This window comes from Schistocerca americana, chromosome 1 (assembly GCF_021461395.2).
Source record: "Schistocerca americana isolate TAMUIC-IGC-003095 chromosome 1, iqSchAmer2.1, whole genome shotgun sequence".
Classification (NCBI taxonomy): domain Eukaryota; kingdom Metazoa; phylum Arthropoda; class Insecta; order Orthoptera; family Acrididae; genus Schistocerca; species Schistocerca americana.
Genome location: NC_060119.1, coordinates 32,786,949 through 32,802,575, shown reverse-complemented (window position 1 = coordinate 32,802,575; position 15,627 = coordinate 32,786,949). Strand labels below are relative to the sequence as shown.

At 46.9% G+C, this 15,627-nt stretch overlaps 1 protein-coding gene across 1 annotated transcript in view; it reads left to right on the top strand.

The window, feature by feature from the left end:
- LOC124620381 (cytochrome P450 315a1, mitochondrial) overlaps positions 1-15,627 on the top strand; it is a gene marked incomplete at its 5' end in the record, with an annotated part of 153,145 nt that overhangs the window by 88,547 nt on the left and 48,971 nt on the right. Inside the window, one exon of the mRNA XM_047147059.1 lies at positions 14,123-14,329. Coding sequence (XP_047003015.1) covers positions 14,123-14,329 — 207 coding nt within the window. The remainder of the gene's footprint in view (positions 1-14,122; positions 14,330-15,627) is intronic.

The window sequence follows — 15,627 nt, the reverse complement described above, 5'->3', positions numbered from 1 at the left end:
TCGAGTGTGCCTCAGGTGTTCACGGCATCGATCCTCGACGGTACGCATCGTCTGACCAATATACGACTTGCCACATTGACACGGAATCTGGTACACGCCGGCCTTCCTCAAACCGAGGACATCTTTGGCGCTCCCCACCAGTCCACGAGTTTTATTTGGAAGACAAAACACAGTTCCGACCCGCTGTTTCTTCAGAATGCGGGCGATTTTCCCCGAGAGTGCGCCTGTGTATGGAATAAATGCAGTGCCTACCTCCTCCTTCGTGACTTCATCCATCTCAACAGGTTGTGCTGCAGTGGTTGGGCGGAGAGCACGTTGAATCTGCCACTCTGAGTACCCATTTTTTCGAAATACAGATTACGTGTCAATGTGGCAAGTCGAATATTGGTCAGACGATGCGTACTGTCGAGTATCGATGCCGTGAACACCAGAGGCACACCCGACTGATGTATCCGAGCAAGTCGGCGGTCGCTGAACATTGTTCGTCGGAAAATCACGCCATGGAGTATGAACGCACGAGGAATCTGGTACAGACGTCGAGATACTGGGACAGCGTTGTTAGAGACGCCATCGAAATTCGCACCAATGACGATCTCATAAACCGTGACTGTGGTTATAATCTTAGCAAGGCTTGGGAACCAGCGATTGGGTTAATCAAGAGTAAATCGAGCAACCGTATAGTTGTGACGACCACGGCGGACAGAGCCATCACACCGACGTCATCTCAGACGCCGTCGCAATCTGTTCCACCGCGCGACCGTGGGGCGGGGCGCGGACGGCGGAGGGAGCGCGCCGCGGGCGGAGGGTATTTAAATCGGCCGCCGCCGCGACCGAACCCAGTTCCCTCTGAGCAGCCATAGCGTACGGATCTCCGTGCCGGCACGTTCACAGGAGCTCAGTCCGTCAGTTCACCTGATAATGGCGACATGTATGATCGCCGGAATATTGTGCCCGTTGGACACTATAGACCGGCAGCACATCCGTGGATATTTTGACTATCAAATACGCCGGGGGAAACTCAAGAATCACATGTACACGTCTGTTTTTGCCGTCGTAGCCATTTCGACGAATCTATACTACTGGCCATTAAAATTGCTACACCAAGAAGAAATGCAGATGATAAACGGGTATTCATTAGACAAATATATTAAACTACAACTGACATGTGATTACATTTTCACGCAATTCGGGTGCACAGATCCTGACAAATCGGTACCCATAACAACCACCTCTGGCCGTAATAACGGCCTTGATACGCCTGGGCATTGAATGAGAACAGAGCTTGGATGGCGTGTACAGGTACAGCTGCCCATGCAGCTTCAACACGATACCACAGTTCATCAAGAATAGTGACTGGCGTATTGTGACGAGCCAGCTGCTCGGCCACCATTGACCAGACGTTTTCAATTGGTGAGAGATGTGAGAAAGAATGCGTTGGGCAGCGGAGCAGTTGAACATTTTCTGTAACCAGAAAGGCCCGTACAGTACCTGCAACATGCGCTCGTGCATTATCCTGCTGAAATGTAGGGTGTTGCTGGGATCGAATGAAGGGTAGAGCCACGGGAAGTGACACATCTGAAATGTAGCGGCCACTGTTCAAAGTGCCGTCAATGCGAACAAGAGGTGAGCGAGACGTGTAACCAATGACACCCCATACCATCACGCCGGGTGATACGCCAGTATGGCGATGACGAATACACGCTTCCAATTTGCGTTCACCGCGATGTCGCCAAACACGGATGCGACCATCATGATGCTGTAAACAGAACCTGGATTCATCCGAAAAAATGACGTTTTGCCATTCGTGCACCCAGGTTCGTCGTTGAGTACACCATCGCAGGCGCTCCTGTCTGTGATGCAGCGTCAAGCATAACCGCAGCCATGGTCTCCGAGCTGATAGTCGCTGCTGCTGCAAACGTCGTCGAACTGTTCGTCCAGATGGTTGTTGTCTTGCAAACGTCCCCATCTGTTGACTCAGGGATCGAGACGTGGCTGCACGATCCGTTACAGCCATGCGGATAAGATGCCTGTCATCTCGACTGCTAGTGATACGAGGCCGTTGGGATCCAGCACGGCGTTCCGTATTACCCTCCTGTACCCACCGATTCCATAGTCTGCTAACAGTCATTGGATCGCGACCAACGCGAGCAGCAACGTCGTGATACGATAAACCGCAATCGCGATAGGCTACCATCCGACCTTCATCAAAGTCGGAAACGTACGCATTTCTCCTCCTTACACGAGCCACCACAATAACGTTTCACCAGGCAACGCCAGTCAACTGCTGTTTGTGTATGTGAAATCGGTTGGAAACGTTCCACATGTCAGCACGTTGTATGTGTCGCTCTGAAAAGCTAGCTAATCATTTGCATGTCACAGAATCGTCTTTCTGTCGGTTAAATTTCGCGTCTGTAGCACGTCATCTTCATGGCGTAGCAATTTTAATGGCCAGTAGTGTATGAGATTAGAACACGGTTTGACCTTTCTTCCAATGTACACTTTCGGAATCTCTGTCGTGTGTACAATTTCGTCTACAACGGTAAGAAGAGGTGGGCTACAGAGCGGTGTCGCCGTAGGAATGCTGGACAGGAGCAGAAATGATTTGCGTACAAGTTAACATAGTAAACTAACGGCTTATTTAACTTGCATTTTTGCACGTGCACAAATACCTCTTACCAATAATGCAATAAGAAATAGAGCCCGGCTGTCAGCATCAACAGGGAAGAGTCTTTCTATACTTAAGCACAAACGTTGGTCAGTGTACAGGTGGGCTGAGCGGCTGTCACCAGCCGTCCCGTGTGGCGGCACCAGACGGCGCTCGCAGTCCAGAGCTGCCAGACTCGCGGCCCAGCGGGAGTGCTCCACTGGGTCCGCCGGATCCATCGCTATCGGCGTCAGACGGAAACTTACCATTGCGTTACGAACCTCAAAGTGCTTTCACCAACTGCGACATAATCGCTTACACTAACAGTGATCCAATACTGCAAAATGCTTTTTTATTCCATTCTCTGATCACAAATGAATTCTTAGACTATGACCGGTTTCAGTCTGTAATGGCCATCCTCAGATCTATTTTACACCACGGCCGTATCACTTTAGGACGTGGTGTAAAAAAGATCTGAGGATGGTCGTTACAGACTGAAACCGGTGATCGTCTAAAGACTTCATTTCTGATCAGAGACTGGAATAAAAAAGTATCTTAATGTGCTTTGTGGTGGTCTCTGTACGTCATACCGCAATTTCGACTACAAATCTCTCTCTATTATGCATAGCGCCTGTTTCATGTCATCTGCAACTGAAGTGAGTGAGCGCCTCTGTACTGCTCTTGAACTTAACAAACCAACACGTGATGAGCAGATGTCCTGCAGGGTGCTTCAAAAATAGAGGTCACAATCTCCGGAATGCATTCTCCATGCATGGAGTGGACAAAAATTCATGCTTGAACATAAATGCGGATGCTAGCCGAGCGTGCTGGTTGGACTGTTAGATTCGACCGCGAACAGCGCTTGTACGGCGTCCTCAACACATTGCAAACGCCAGTCTTGGTCAGAGCAATGTTTTGTGTAGTGCCGAGTGCATTGTATCAGACCTTAGTGAAGTCGGACGTGGGCAAATCATTCATCGTCGTATGGTGCGTGCTTCCGTTGCAAGGCTACCGAAGTGATTCAACACACACGGTGTCGAGATTGATACCAGATTTGGGGAAGGGAGCCAAACAGCGAGGTCATCGGTCCCGTCGGATTTGTGAAGGATGGGGAAGGAAGTCGGCCGTGCCCTTTCAAAGGAACCCTCCCGACTTTTGCCTGAAGCGATTAAGGCAACCCACAATACTGGATACAGGGAAACTGGAAAAACAAATTCCACTAACTCACAACGTAGGCGAAAGTGTGCACAGAGTGTTCATGAGGAACGGTCATTGAAGAGAGGTGTGAAGAAAATAAGGTGACGAAAGCTGCAAATGTCTCTCTCGAACCCTGTCAGTATCGAAACAACATGACGGAACTCCGTAACTAGGTACACGATGTGATCAAAAGTATCCGGACACCTGACTGAAAATGACTTACTAGCTCGTGGCGCCCTCCATCGGTAATGCTGGAATTCGATATGGTGTTGGCTTACCCTTAGTCTTGATGACAGCTTCCACTCTCGCAGACATACGTTCAATCAGGTGCTCGAAGGTTTCTTGGGGAATGGCAGCCCATTCTTTACGGAGTGCTGCACTGAGGAGAGGCATCGGTCGGTCAGACCTGGCACGAAGTCGGCGTTCCAAACCATCGGAAAGGTGTTCTGTAGGATTCAGTCAGGACTCTGTGCAGGCCAGTCCATTGCACAGATGTTATTGTCGTGTAACCACTCAGTCACACGCCATGCATTATGAACAGGTGCTCGATCGTGTTGAAAGTTGCAATCGCCATCCTCAAAATGCTCTTCCACAGTGGGAAGCGAGAAGGTGCTTAAAACACCAACGTAGGCCTGTACTGTGATAGTGCCACACAAAACAAGGGGTGCAAGCCCCCTGCATGAAAAACACGACCACACCATAACACCACCGCCTCCGAATTTCACTGTCGGCACTACACACGCTATAGATGACGTTCACCGGGCATTCGCCATACCCACACCCTGCCGTCGGATCGCCACATTGTGTACCGTGGTTCGTCACTCCACACAACGTTTTTTCGCTGGGCAATCGTCCAATGTTTACCCTCCTTAGACCAAGCGAGGCGTCGTTTGGCAGTTACCGGCGTGATGTGTGGCTTATGAGCATCCGCTCGACCATGAAATCCAAGTTTTCTCACCTCCTGCCTATCCGTCATGGTACTTACAGTGGATCTTGATGCAGCCTGGAATTCCTGTGTGATGACCTGGCTAGATGTCTGCCTATTACAGATGTCCTTAGGTTAGCTAGGTTCAAGCAGTCCTAAGTCTAGGGGACTGACGACCTCAGATGTTAAGTGCCATAGTGCTGAGAGCCATTTGAATTTGGAGTATTGCAGTTATACGCTGAGAGCCAACCATTCGACAGTTCGAGATATGCCTGCTAAAGAGATTGATGTCAGTTTAAAAAACAGTTAATACAACCATCAATACACGCCCGTTCCCAGTTTGTCTTGACAGAGCCTGAACATCTGTTCTATTCGTCTACACACACACACACACACACACACACACACACACACACACACACACACATTACGTGAAATACGCGAATGACCCATAAAATCGGCCAGTTTCTGTCCGTTTAAACTTCTCTTTGCTAAAAACCATCACAGTTCAATACAGACATACTTCGGCATCTAATCACAAGAGTTCACAACGCGCGCGTACTTGAAATGAACGAGCATAATCTTTTAATAACCTCCGGGTTTAATACGACAGAAACCTCCACTTACATAATAATGGGACGTACAAAGTTGCTATTACACAGCCTCCAGGTTGTCTTCACTCAGCCGTGCAAAATCAAAAAAGTCTCGGGAGGGTCCACGTCTGAAGCAATTCATACCGCAAATTTCAAAGTCGTTCGGAAAATGTCTCATAGTCTAATTAAAACTTCCGCATAGCGCGTCTGCATTCACTCTCAGTTCCTCTTCCCGACATGGGAACTCGCATTCTCTTGTTTTACAACAAAATTGTCTCACCCTGGAGAACATTTACGTACATAATATTTATCGTTATGTGCTACAGCACATTGCCTCAGCATTTTTATATCATATTATAATTAGAACCTATATAACTTTTTCAGATGTGAAAAAGAGTATACAATTCCATAGTTAGGCAACAAGACATAAGTGACCAACGTAAGGTACATATTGTGGAATAAAACTGGAGAATAAACAAATGATTGTATATGCTTATATATAGTGGGGTGTACAAAAATATGAAAGCACTTAAAGCACAACACATTACCATGGTTTTTACTGTGCAGGAAAACCTTAGGCATTCGAAACAGACTTGAACAGTCTCGGAATAGATAAATGAAGATTCTGTGTGGTTTTCAAGGGCATCTTATACCATTCTACCTACAGAACAGTGGGAAGATCGGTAAATAGGAATATAAAAAAAGGGAGGAAGGTTTATGTGTTTAGCAAGAGTAATAGGAGGCAGATTTCAGACTACCTAGCAGATCAAAACTAAAATTTCTGTTCTGACACTGACAATGTTGAGTGTTTATGGAAAAAGTTCAAGGCAATCGTAAAATGCGTTTTACACAGGTATCCGCCGAGTAAAATTGTGAGGGACGGGAAAAACCCACCGTGCTTCAACGACAAGGTTAGGAAACTACTGCGAAAGCAAAGAGAGCTTCACTGCAAATTTAAACGCAGCCAAAACCTCTCAGACAAACAGAAGCTAAATGATGTCAAAGTTAGCGTTAGGAGAGCTATGCGTGAAGCGTTCAGTGAATTCGAAAGTTAAATTCTATGTACCGACTTGACAGAAAATCAAACATATATTTCAAATTTGTGGAAATCTTATGGGACTTAACTGCTAAGGTCATCAGTCCCTAAGCTTACACAATACTTAACCTAAATTATCCTAAAGACAAACACACACACCCATGCCCGAGGGAGGACTCGAACCTCCGCCGGGACCAGCAGCACAGTCCATGACTGCAACGCCTTAGACCGCTCGGCTAAACTCGCGCGGCGACAGAAAATCCTAGGAAGTTCTGGTCTTACGATAAATCAGTAAATGGATCGAAACAGCATATCCAGACACTCTGGGATGATAATGGCATTGAAACAGAGGATGACATGCGTAAAGCTGAAATACTAAACACCTTTTTCCAAAGCTGTTTCACAGAAGAAGGCCGCACTGCAGTTCCAGTTCGATTCTACACAGAATGCGCGAAAGAACTTGCCCCCCTTCTAACAGCCGTGTACCGCAAGTCTCTAGAGAAATGTAAAGTTCCAAAGGATTGGAAAAGAGCACAGGTAGTCCCAGTTTTCGAGAAGGGTCGTCGAGTAGATGCGCAAAACTATAGGCCTATATCTCTGACATCGATCTGTTGTAGAATTTTGGAACATGTTTTTAGCTCGCATATGATGTCATTTCTGGAAACCCAGAATCTACTCTGTAGGAATCAACATGGATTCCGGGAACAGCGATCGTGTGAGACCCAACTCGCTTTATTTGTTCATGAGAGCCAGAAAATATTAGATACAGGCTCCCCGGTAGATGCCATTTTCCTTGACTTCCGGAAGGCGTTCGATACAGTTCCACACCGTCGCCTGATAAACAAAGTAAGAGCCTACGGAATATCAGACCAGCTGTGTGGCTGGATTGAAGAGATTTAGCAAACAGAACGCAGCATGTTGTTCTCAATGGAGAGACGTCTACAGACGTTAAAGTCACCTCTGGCGTGCCACAGGGGAGTGTTATGGGACCATTGCTTTTCACAATATTTATAAATGACCTAGTAGATAGTGTCGGAAGTTCCATGGGGCTTTTCGCGGATGATGCTGTAGTATACAGAGAAGTTGCAGCATTAGATAATTGCAGCGAAATGCAGGAAGATCTGCAGCGGATAGGCACTTGGTGCAGGGAGTGGTAACTGACCCTTAACATAGACAAATGTAATGTATTGCGAATACATAGAAAGAAGGATCCTTTATTGTATGATTATATGATAGCGGATCAAACACTGGTAGCAGTTACTTCTGTAAAATATCTGGGAGTATGCGTACGGAACGATTTGAAGTGGAATGATTATATAAAATTAATTGTTGGTAAGGCGGGTGCCAGGTTGAGATTCATTGGGAGAGTCCTTAGAAAATGTAGTCCAAAGGATGTGGCTTACAAAATACTCTTTCGACCTATACTTGAGTGTCGCTCATCAGTGTGGGATCCGTACCAGGTCGGGTTGACAGAGGAGATAGAGAAGATCCAAAGAAGAGTGGCGCGTTTCGTCACAGGGTTATTTGGTAAGCGTGACAGCGTTACGGAGATGTTTAGCAACCTCAAGTGGCAGACTCTGCAAGAGAGGCGCTCTGCATCGCGGTGTAGCTTGCCCGCCAGGTTTCGAGAGGGTGCGTTTCTGGATGAGGTGTCGAATATATTGCTTCCCCCTACTTATACCTCCCGAGGAGATCACGAATGTAAAATTAGAGAAATTCGAGCGCGCACGGAGGCTTCCCGGCAGTCATTCCCGCGAATCATACGCGACTGGAACAGGAAAGGGAGGTAATGACAGTGGCATGTAAAGAGCACTTTTGATAGATGGTTGTAATAGTCACAAACATATGGCTCACAATTTTAGACGAACACTTGGTAACAGGTAGGTTTTTTAAATTAAAATACAGAACGTAGGTGCGTTTGAACATTTTATTTCGGTTGTTCCAATGTGATACATGTACCTTTGTGAACTTATCATTTCTGAGAACGCATGCTGTTACAGCGTGATTACCTGTAAATACGACCTTCATGCAATAAATGCTCAAAATGATTTCCGTCAACCTCAATACATCTGGCAATACGTGTAACGACATTCCTCTCAACAGCGAGTAGTTCGCCTTCCGTAATGTTCGCACACGCATAGACAATGCGCTGACGCATGTTGTCAGGCGTTGTCGGTGGATAGGGATAGAAAATACCCTTCAACCCTCCCCACAGAAAGCAATCCGAGGACGTCAGATCCGGTGAACTTGCGGGCCATGGTATGGTGCTTCGACGACCAATCCACCTGTCATGAAATATTCTATTCAATACCGCTTCAACCGCACGCGAGCTATGTGCCGAACATCCATCATGTTGGAAATACATCGTCATTTTGTCATGCAGTGAAGCATCTTGTAGTAACATCGGTAGAACATTACGTAGGAAATGAGCATACATTGCGCCATATAGATTGCCACCGATAAAATTAACCCGCCAAGGTCGCTGATGTTCCACTTGTCGCAGCCATCGTGGATTTTCCGATGCCCAATAGTGCATATTATGCCGGTTTACGTTACCGCTGTTGGTGAATGACGCTTCGCCGCTAAGTAGAACGCTTGCAAAAAATCTGTCATCGTCCCGTAATTTCTCTTGTGCCTAGTGGCTGAAGTGTACACGACGTTCAGAGTCGTCGCCATGCAATTCCTGGTGCATGTCAATATGGTACGGGTGCAATCGATGTTGATGTAGCATTCTCAACACCGACGTTTTTGAGATTCCCGATTCTCGCGCAGTTTGTCTGCTACTGATGTGCGGATTAGCCGCAACAGCAGCTAAAACACCTACTTGGGCATCATCATTTGTTGCAGGTCGTGGTTGACGTTTCACATGTGGCCGAATACTTCCTGTTTCCTTAAATAACGTAACTATCCGGCGAACGGTCCGGACACTTGGATAATGTCGTCCAGGATACCGAGCAGCATAAAAATAGTTCAAATGGCTCTGAGCACTATGGGACTTAAAATCTGTGGTCATCAGTCCCCTAGAACTTAGAACTACGTAAACCTAACTAACCTAAAGACATCACACACATCCATGCCCGAGGCAGGATTCGAACCTGCGACCGTAGCAGTCGCGCGGTTCCGGACTGAGCGCCTAGAACCGCTAGACCTTCGCGGCCGGCCCGAGCAGCATACATAGCACACGCCCGTTGGGCATTTTGATCACAATAGCCATCCGTCAACACGATATCGACATTTTCTGCAATTGGTGAACGGTCCATTTTAACACGTGTAATGTATCACGAAGCCAATACCGTCTGCACTGGCGGAATGTTACGTGATACCACGTACTTATACGTTCGTGACTATTACAGGGCCAACTATCACAAAGCGAAAAAAGTGGTCCAACTAAAACATTCATATTTCTTTACGTACTACACGAATATTTAATAAAAATGGGGGTTCCTATTTTAAAAAACGGAGTTGATAACCGTTTGACCTATGGCAGCGCCATCTAGCGGACCAACCATAGCGCCATCTGGTTTCCCCCTCCAAGCTAGACGAGTTTCGTTCTTTGTAGTTTTTTCGTTTGACGCTTATTTCGTGAGATATTTGGCCCGGTCACGATCAGTGGACCACCCTGTATAGGGTGTGCTAAACTGGATGGGTCTGATATTTATACAAATAACTGAGGGCACCATGGTTTGGATACACGAGGAACCAGTATAGTAAATTTAGTGTTTAAAATGCAGTAGGCATAATCACTGATTAAAATTATCGCCGGCTGGGGTGGCCGAGCGGCTCTAGGCGCTTCTGTCTGGATTCGCACGACCGCTACGGTCGCAGGACCACCTTGTATATCAGTATATGCAATCATTTGTTTATTCTCCAGTTTTATTGCATTTGAGAGGGCGACGGTTCAAACCTGCGTGCGGCCATCCTGATTTAGGTTTTCCGTGATTTCCCTAAATCGCTTCAGGCACATTGGTCTCCTCCCCCAGACAAACCAACCAACCAACCGTATGTATGCCTGCTATGCGTGGGTGTTAATCATATAAATATCTTTTATTTTGCTTATATACAGATTTTGCTTCAGCTAAATGAACTTGGTTTGTTACCCCGTGTTTGTTATTTGTAATTGATCTGAAGATGGCAGTAGATGAGGCTGATAATAGCGAATTGTGAAGTTCGTGCGTTCAAGAGGGGCATGTACAAATAAACTCCATGTAGGCATAGAAGCAGTCAAACATCCCCGCTATGCAATGAATGTTACCCTCTGCTGTGCATTTTACTGTGGTACGCGGACCTAGATGTAGAAGCTAAGTAACGAAGTGTGAACAGGGAGGTGTTGTGAAGAAGTACTCACTAGAATGTACTAGAGTGTTGTACAGTATCGAGAATACAGTTAAATGAGGAACCGGACCACCCAGACGTTAACACTCGCAAGCGCGGTTAATCGCACAAGGGTGAGACAAGGCAGGCAGCATAGCTGACAGCTCCAAGTCACGGCAGCTCTCCTTACTGAACAGGGGCCCACAGCGCCGTCGTACTGCACTCCTGAAGAGTCCATAATCTTGCTGCCTGCCGGTTCCCGCATGTTTGTTTACGCGTATGACGGAGACACACGCTGAGTGCAGTTTGTTCCGGGAATACTTTGCTGGCAAATTTAGAAGAGCTATTTTCGTTTGAAGGACATGCAGGCTTTCCACGTGCTTTCCACTGCACTCATATCGCTGAGAGAGTGTTTCTCATTCAGCAAATGAAGCTTCCTTTCATAAAACTTCTCAACGGGTTAATCTGTATCACATTCAAGAAACTTTATGATGATAATTTTAATGGCAGCTAACAAGAATTTTTTTATGACATCTTAACATTCATTACATCTTAACATTCATGACATCTTAACATTCATTTAAAACGCTGGAACCGATGTATGAAATTGTTCTCTGACTTGAGTTTCCGAGTGCGTGAGACATCTTCGGAGATAAAATGGCAGCGGCTTGCATTAGCCGTTTTATCTCCGAAGACTTCTCACGCAGTCGAAGTAAACAGCAGCAGTGAAAACCTACAGTGTATGAATGTGTTGAAAATTCTTATGGTTGAAGTGGTACAAGATGATTGCAATCATCAGAAAAAGAATGCATTTGTTTCTTTTCGTATCTCTCTTAGTAATTTCAAATAGGCAGCTGTCCATTATCATTGGAGACAATAAAGTAAGAATTCAACATCTTGAAAAAAGTTAGAATAACGTGCAATGGCAGTGAAAAAATCTACAATACTTTTGGAAAGTAAGTGAAAATTGTAACAGTGGAACATCAAGAAGGCATTACATCAATGTGTTACGATTACGAAAGTGTCACACCTGTATACGTAATAAAAATGAATAAAGGAAATATCATAACTGGAAAAAGGCGAAAAGTAAATATGTATTAATAACAAAGATTTCACGCGACGTAGACTTTCTCGTCGCTAGTTTGGAAAAATTGTGTTAAAGACAAATAATACGAAAATGAAACGCAAGGGAAAAGAAATTAGTGTCCTGCGAAGTTTCAAAATTGAAACAGACGATAGCAGAAGAAGTGAAACAATTCTGCTGTAGGAGAAGAGAGATTCCGATAATGATTCAAGCATGAAAATCATTAAACCAAGATTCGTACTGACGAAAAAGACTCCTTAAAAGAAAAGAAAAACTGTATCCCTCTCCAGCTTTTACCGTTCAGATTAGAAAGAAAATTCTGAGGCAGTACATCCGAGCAGAGAAATGAAACAGGGTCCACAGAAGAATGTGAGAAGATGGCTACCGAATCAATTAAAATGTAGTGCAAAAGAAGGATATTTATGTTTAAATGAACAGATCATATACAAAACGGAAAGTTAGTTGAAAAAAGGCAGACTAAAAGTCGTAAGAAGCAGCTGTCTCCGTCCCTCACAACGGCTGTGCGTGTAGCAACTGAACTGCATCTCCGTTGGTACCAATGTGATGACACGGCGTCCAATTTGTGCTGCTTTGAGCAAATAGAAAGTTTCACAATCGAGGCGAGAGTCGATGGAGTCAGCAACCATCCACTGTAACTGCGTTCAGGATCAAGGCTTACTGTCCGCAGCTCGTGGTCTTGTGGTTAATGTTTGTCTCTGGATCACGGGGCCCCGTGTTCGATTCCCGGCTAGGTTGGGGATTTTCTCTGCCCGGGGACTGGATGTTCGTGTTGTCCTTATCATTCCTGAACGTGGCGAAATTGGACTGTGTAAAGATTGGGACTTTGTCCGGGCGTTTATAACCGCATCAACAGGTTAGTGTTCATGACGAACGTGGTATTGCAGTCAGTGCAATGTTTACAAATGCGGAGTTGGCAGATGCCCATTTGATGTATGGATTAGCACGGGGCAATAGCCGTGGCGCGGTACGTTTGTATCGAGACAGATTTCCAGAACGAAGGTGTCCCGACAGGAAGACGTTCGAAGCAATTGATCGGCGTCTTAGGGAGCACGGAACATTCCAGCCTATGACTCGCGACTGGGGAAGACCTAGAACGACGAGGACACCTGCAACGGACGAGGCAATTCTTCGTGCAGTTGACGATAACCCTAATGTCAGCGTCAGAGAAGTTGCTGCTGTACAAGGTAACGTTGATCACGTTACTGTATGGAGAGTGCTACGGGAGAACCAGTTGTTTCCGTACATATGTACAGCGTGTGCAGGCACTATCAGCAACTGATTGACCTGCACGGGTACACTTCTGCGAATGGTTCATCCAACAATGTGTCAATCCTCATTTCAGTGCGAATGTTCCCTTTACGGATGAGGCTTCATTCCAACGTGATCAAATTGTAAATTTTCACAATCAACACGTGTGGGCTGACGAGAATCCGCACGCAATTGTGCAATCACGTCATCAACACAGATTTTCTGTGAACGTTTGGGCAGGCGTTGTTGGTGATGTGATGATTGGGCCCCATGTTCTTCCACCTACGCTCAATGGAGCACGTTATCATGATTTCATACGGGATACTCTACCTGTGCTGCTAGAACATGTGCCTTTACAAGTACGAGACAACATGTGGCTCATGCACGATGGAGCTCCTGCACATTTCAGTCGAAGTGTTCGTACGCTTCTCAACAACAGATTCGGTGACCGATGGATTGGTAGAGGCGGACCAATTCCGTGGCCTCCACGCTCTCCTGTCCTCAACCCTCTTGACAATCATTTACGGGGGCATTTGAAAACTCGTGTCTACGCAACCCCGGTACCAAATGTAGAGACTCTTCGTGCTCGTATTGTGGACGACTGTGATACAATACGCCATTCTCCAGGCCTGCATCAGGGCATCAGGGATTCCATGCGACGGAGGGTGGATCCTCGCTAACGGAGGACATTTTGAACATTTCCTGTAATAGAGTGTTTGAAGTCACGCTGGTACGTTCTGTTGCTGTGTGTTTCCATTCCATGATTAATGTGATTTGAAGAGAAGTAATAAAATGAGCGCTAACACGGAAAGTAAGCGTTTCCAGACACATGCCCACATAACGTATTTTCTTTATTTGTGTGTGAGGAATGTTTCCTGAAAGTTTGGCCGTGCCTTTTTGTAACACGCTGTACAAATATTTTCTCTAGCATTCGATGTTAGGTAAATGTAAGTGTGGTACTGCCAGGAGTAGCGCGTCGCGTGTGAGAACGGCTCACGTGCTTCGATCCTGCTCCACGTCGTGCACAGTGTCTGTGGTGACGCGTGACGTTGTGTGCCTGCAGTGCTGGTGGCGGTGCTGCTGGGCGAGCGCCAGTACTCGGCGATGCGCTCGGAGCTGCGGGCGCCGACGGAGCAGCTGGCGGCCGCGGTGCACCGCGTCTTCGGCGAGTCGGCGCGCCTCTCTCTGCTGCCGGCGAGGCTGGCGCGGCTGCTGCGGCTGCCCGCCTGGAGGGACTTCGTGGACGCCGTCGGCGCCGCCCTCACCCAGGGTGAGTCGCTCACCGACAGCGCCGCTGCGCCGCGCTCTCTAGCCGGCGCTCACGACTCTCATTTGTTGTTACTGCTCTGGCCTACTGCGTACCACGTGAACTACCTTGCGCCTCCTTCCTTTTCTCCTTTCTTTCTTTCCAGTAGTTTTTCATTCTTTCCCTCTGCTCTTCTCTTCTTCTTCCTTCTTTGTATCCTGCACCTGTCAATTTCTTAGTTCTTTTCTGGAAGCCCTTGAAACATATTATTCTTTCTATGACCACACGTTTTTAATTGGTGAGAGATCTGGAGAATGTGCTGACCATAGCAGCAGTCGAACATTTTCTGTATCCAGAAAGGCCCGTACAGGACCTGCGACATGCGGTCGTGCATCATCCTGCTGAAATGTAGGGTTTCGCAGGGATCGAACGAAGGGTAGAGCCACGGGTCGTAACACATCTGAAATGCAAGGTCCACTGTTCAATGCGAACAAGAGGTGACCGAGACGTGTAACCAATGGCACCCCACACCATCACGCCGGGTGATATGCCAGTATGGCGATGACGAACACAGGCTTCCAGTGTGCGTTCACCGCGATGTCGCCAAACACGGATGCGACCATCATGATGCTGTAAACAGAACCTGGATTCATCCGAAAAAATGTTTTGCTATTCCTGCATCCATGTTCGTCGTTGAGTACACCATCGCAGGCACTCCTGTCTGTGATGCAGCGTCAAGGGTAACCGCAGCCGTGGTCTCCGAGCTGATAGTCCATGCTGCTGCAAACGTCGCCGAACTGTTCGTGCAGATGGTTGTTGTCTTGCAATCGTCCCCATCTGTTGAATCAGGGATCGAGACGTGGCTGCACGATCCGTTACAGCCGTGCGGATAAGATGCCTGTGATCTCGACTGCTAGTGATTCGAGACCGTTCGGATCAAGCAGGGCGTTCCGTATTACCCTCCTCAACCCACCGATTCCATATTCTGCTAACAGTCATTGGATCTCGACCAACGCGAGCAGCGATGTCGCGATACGATAAACGGCAATCGCGGCAGGCTACAATCCGACCTTTATCAAAGCCGGAAACGTGATGGTACGCATCCTTACACGAGGCATCACAACAACGTTTCACAAGACAACGCCGGTCAACTGCTGTTTGTATATGAGAAATCGGTTGGAATCTTTCCTCATGTCAGCAAGCACGTTGTAGGTGTCGCCACCGGCGCCAACCTTGTATGGGTGCTCTGAAAAGCTAATCATTTGCATATCACAGCATCTTCATCCTGTCGGTTAAATTCCGGGTCTATAGCACATCATCTT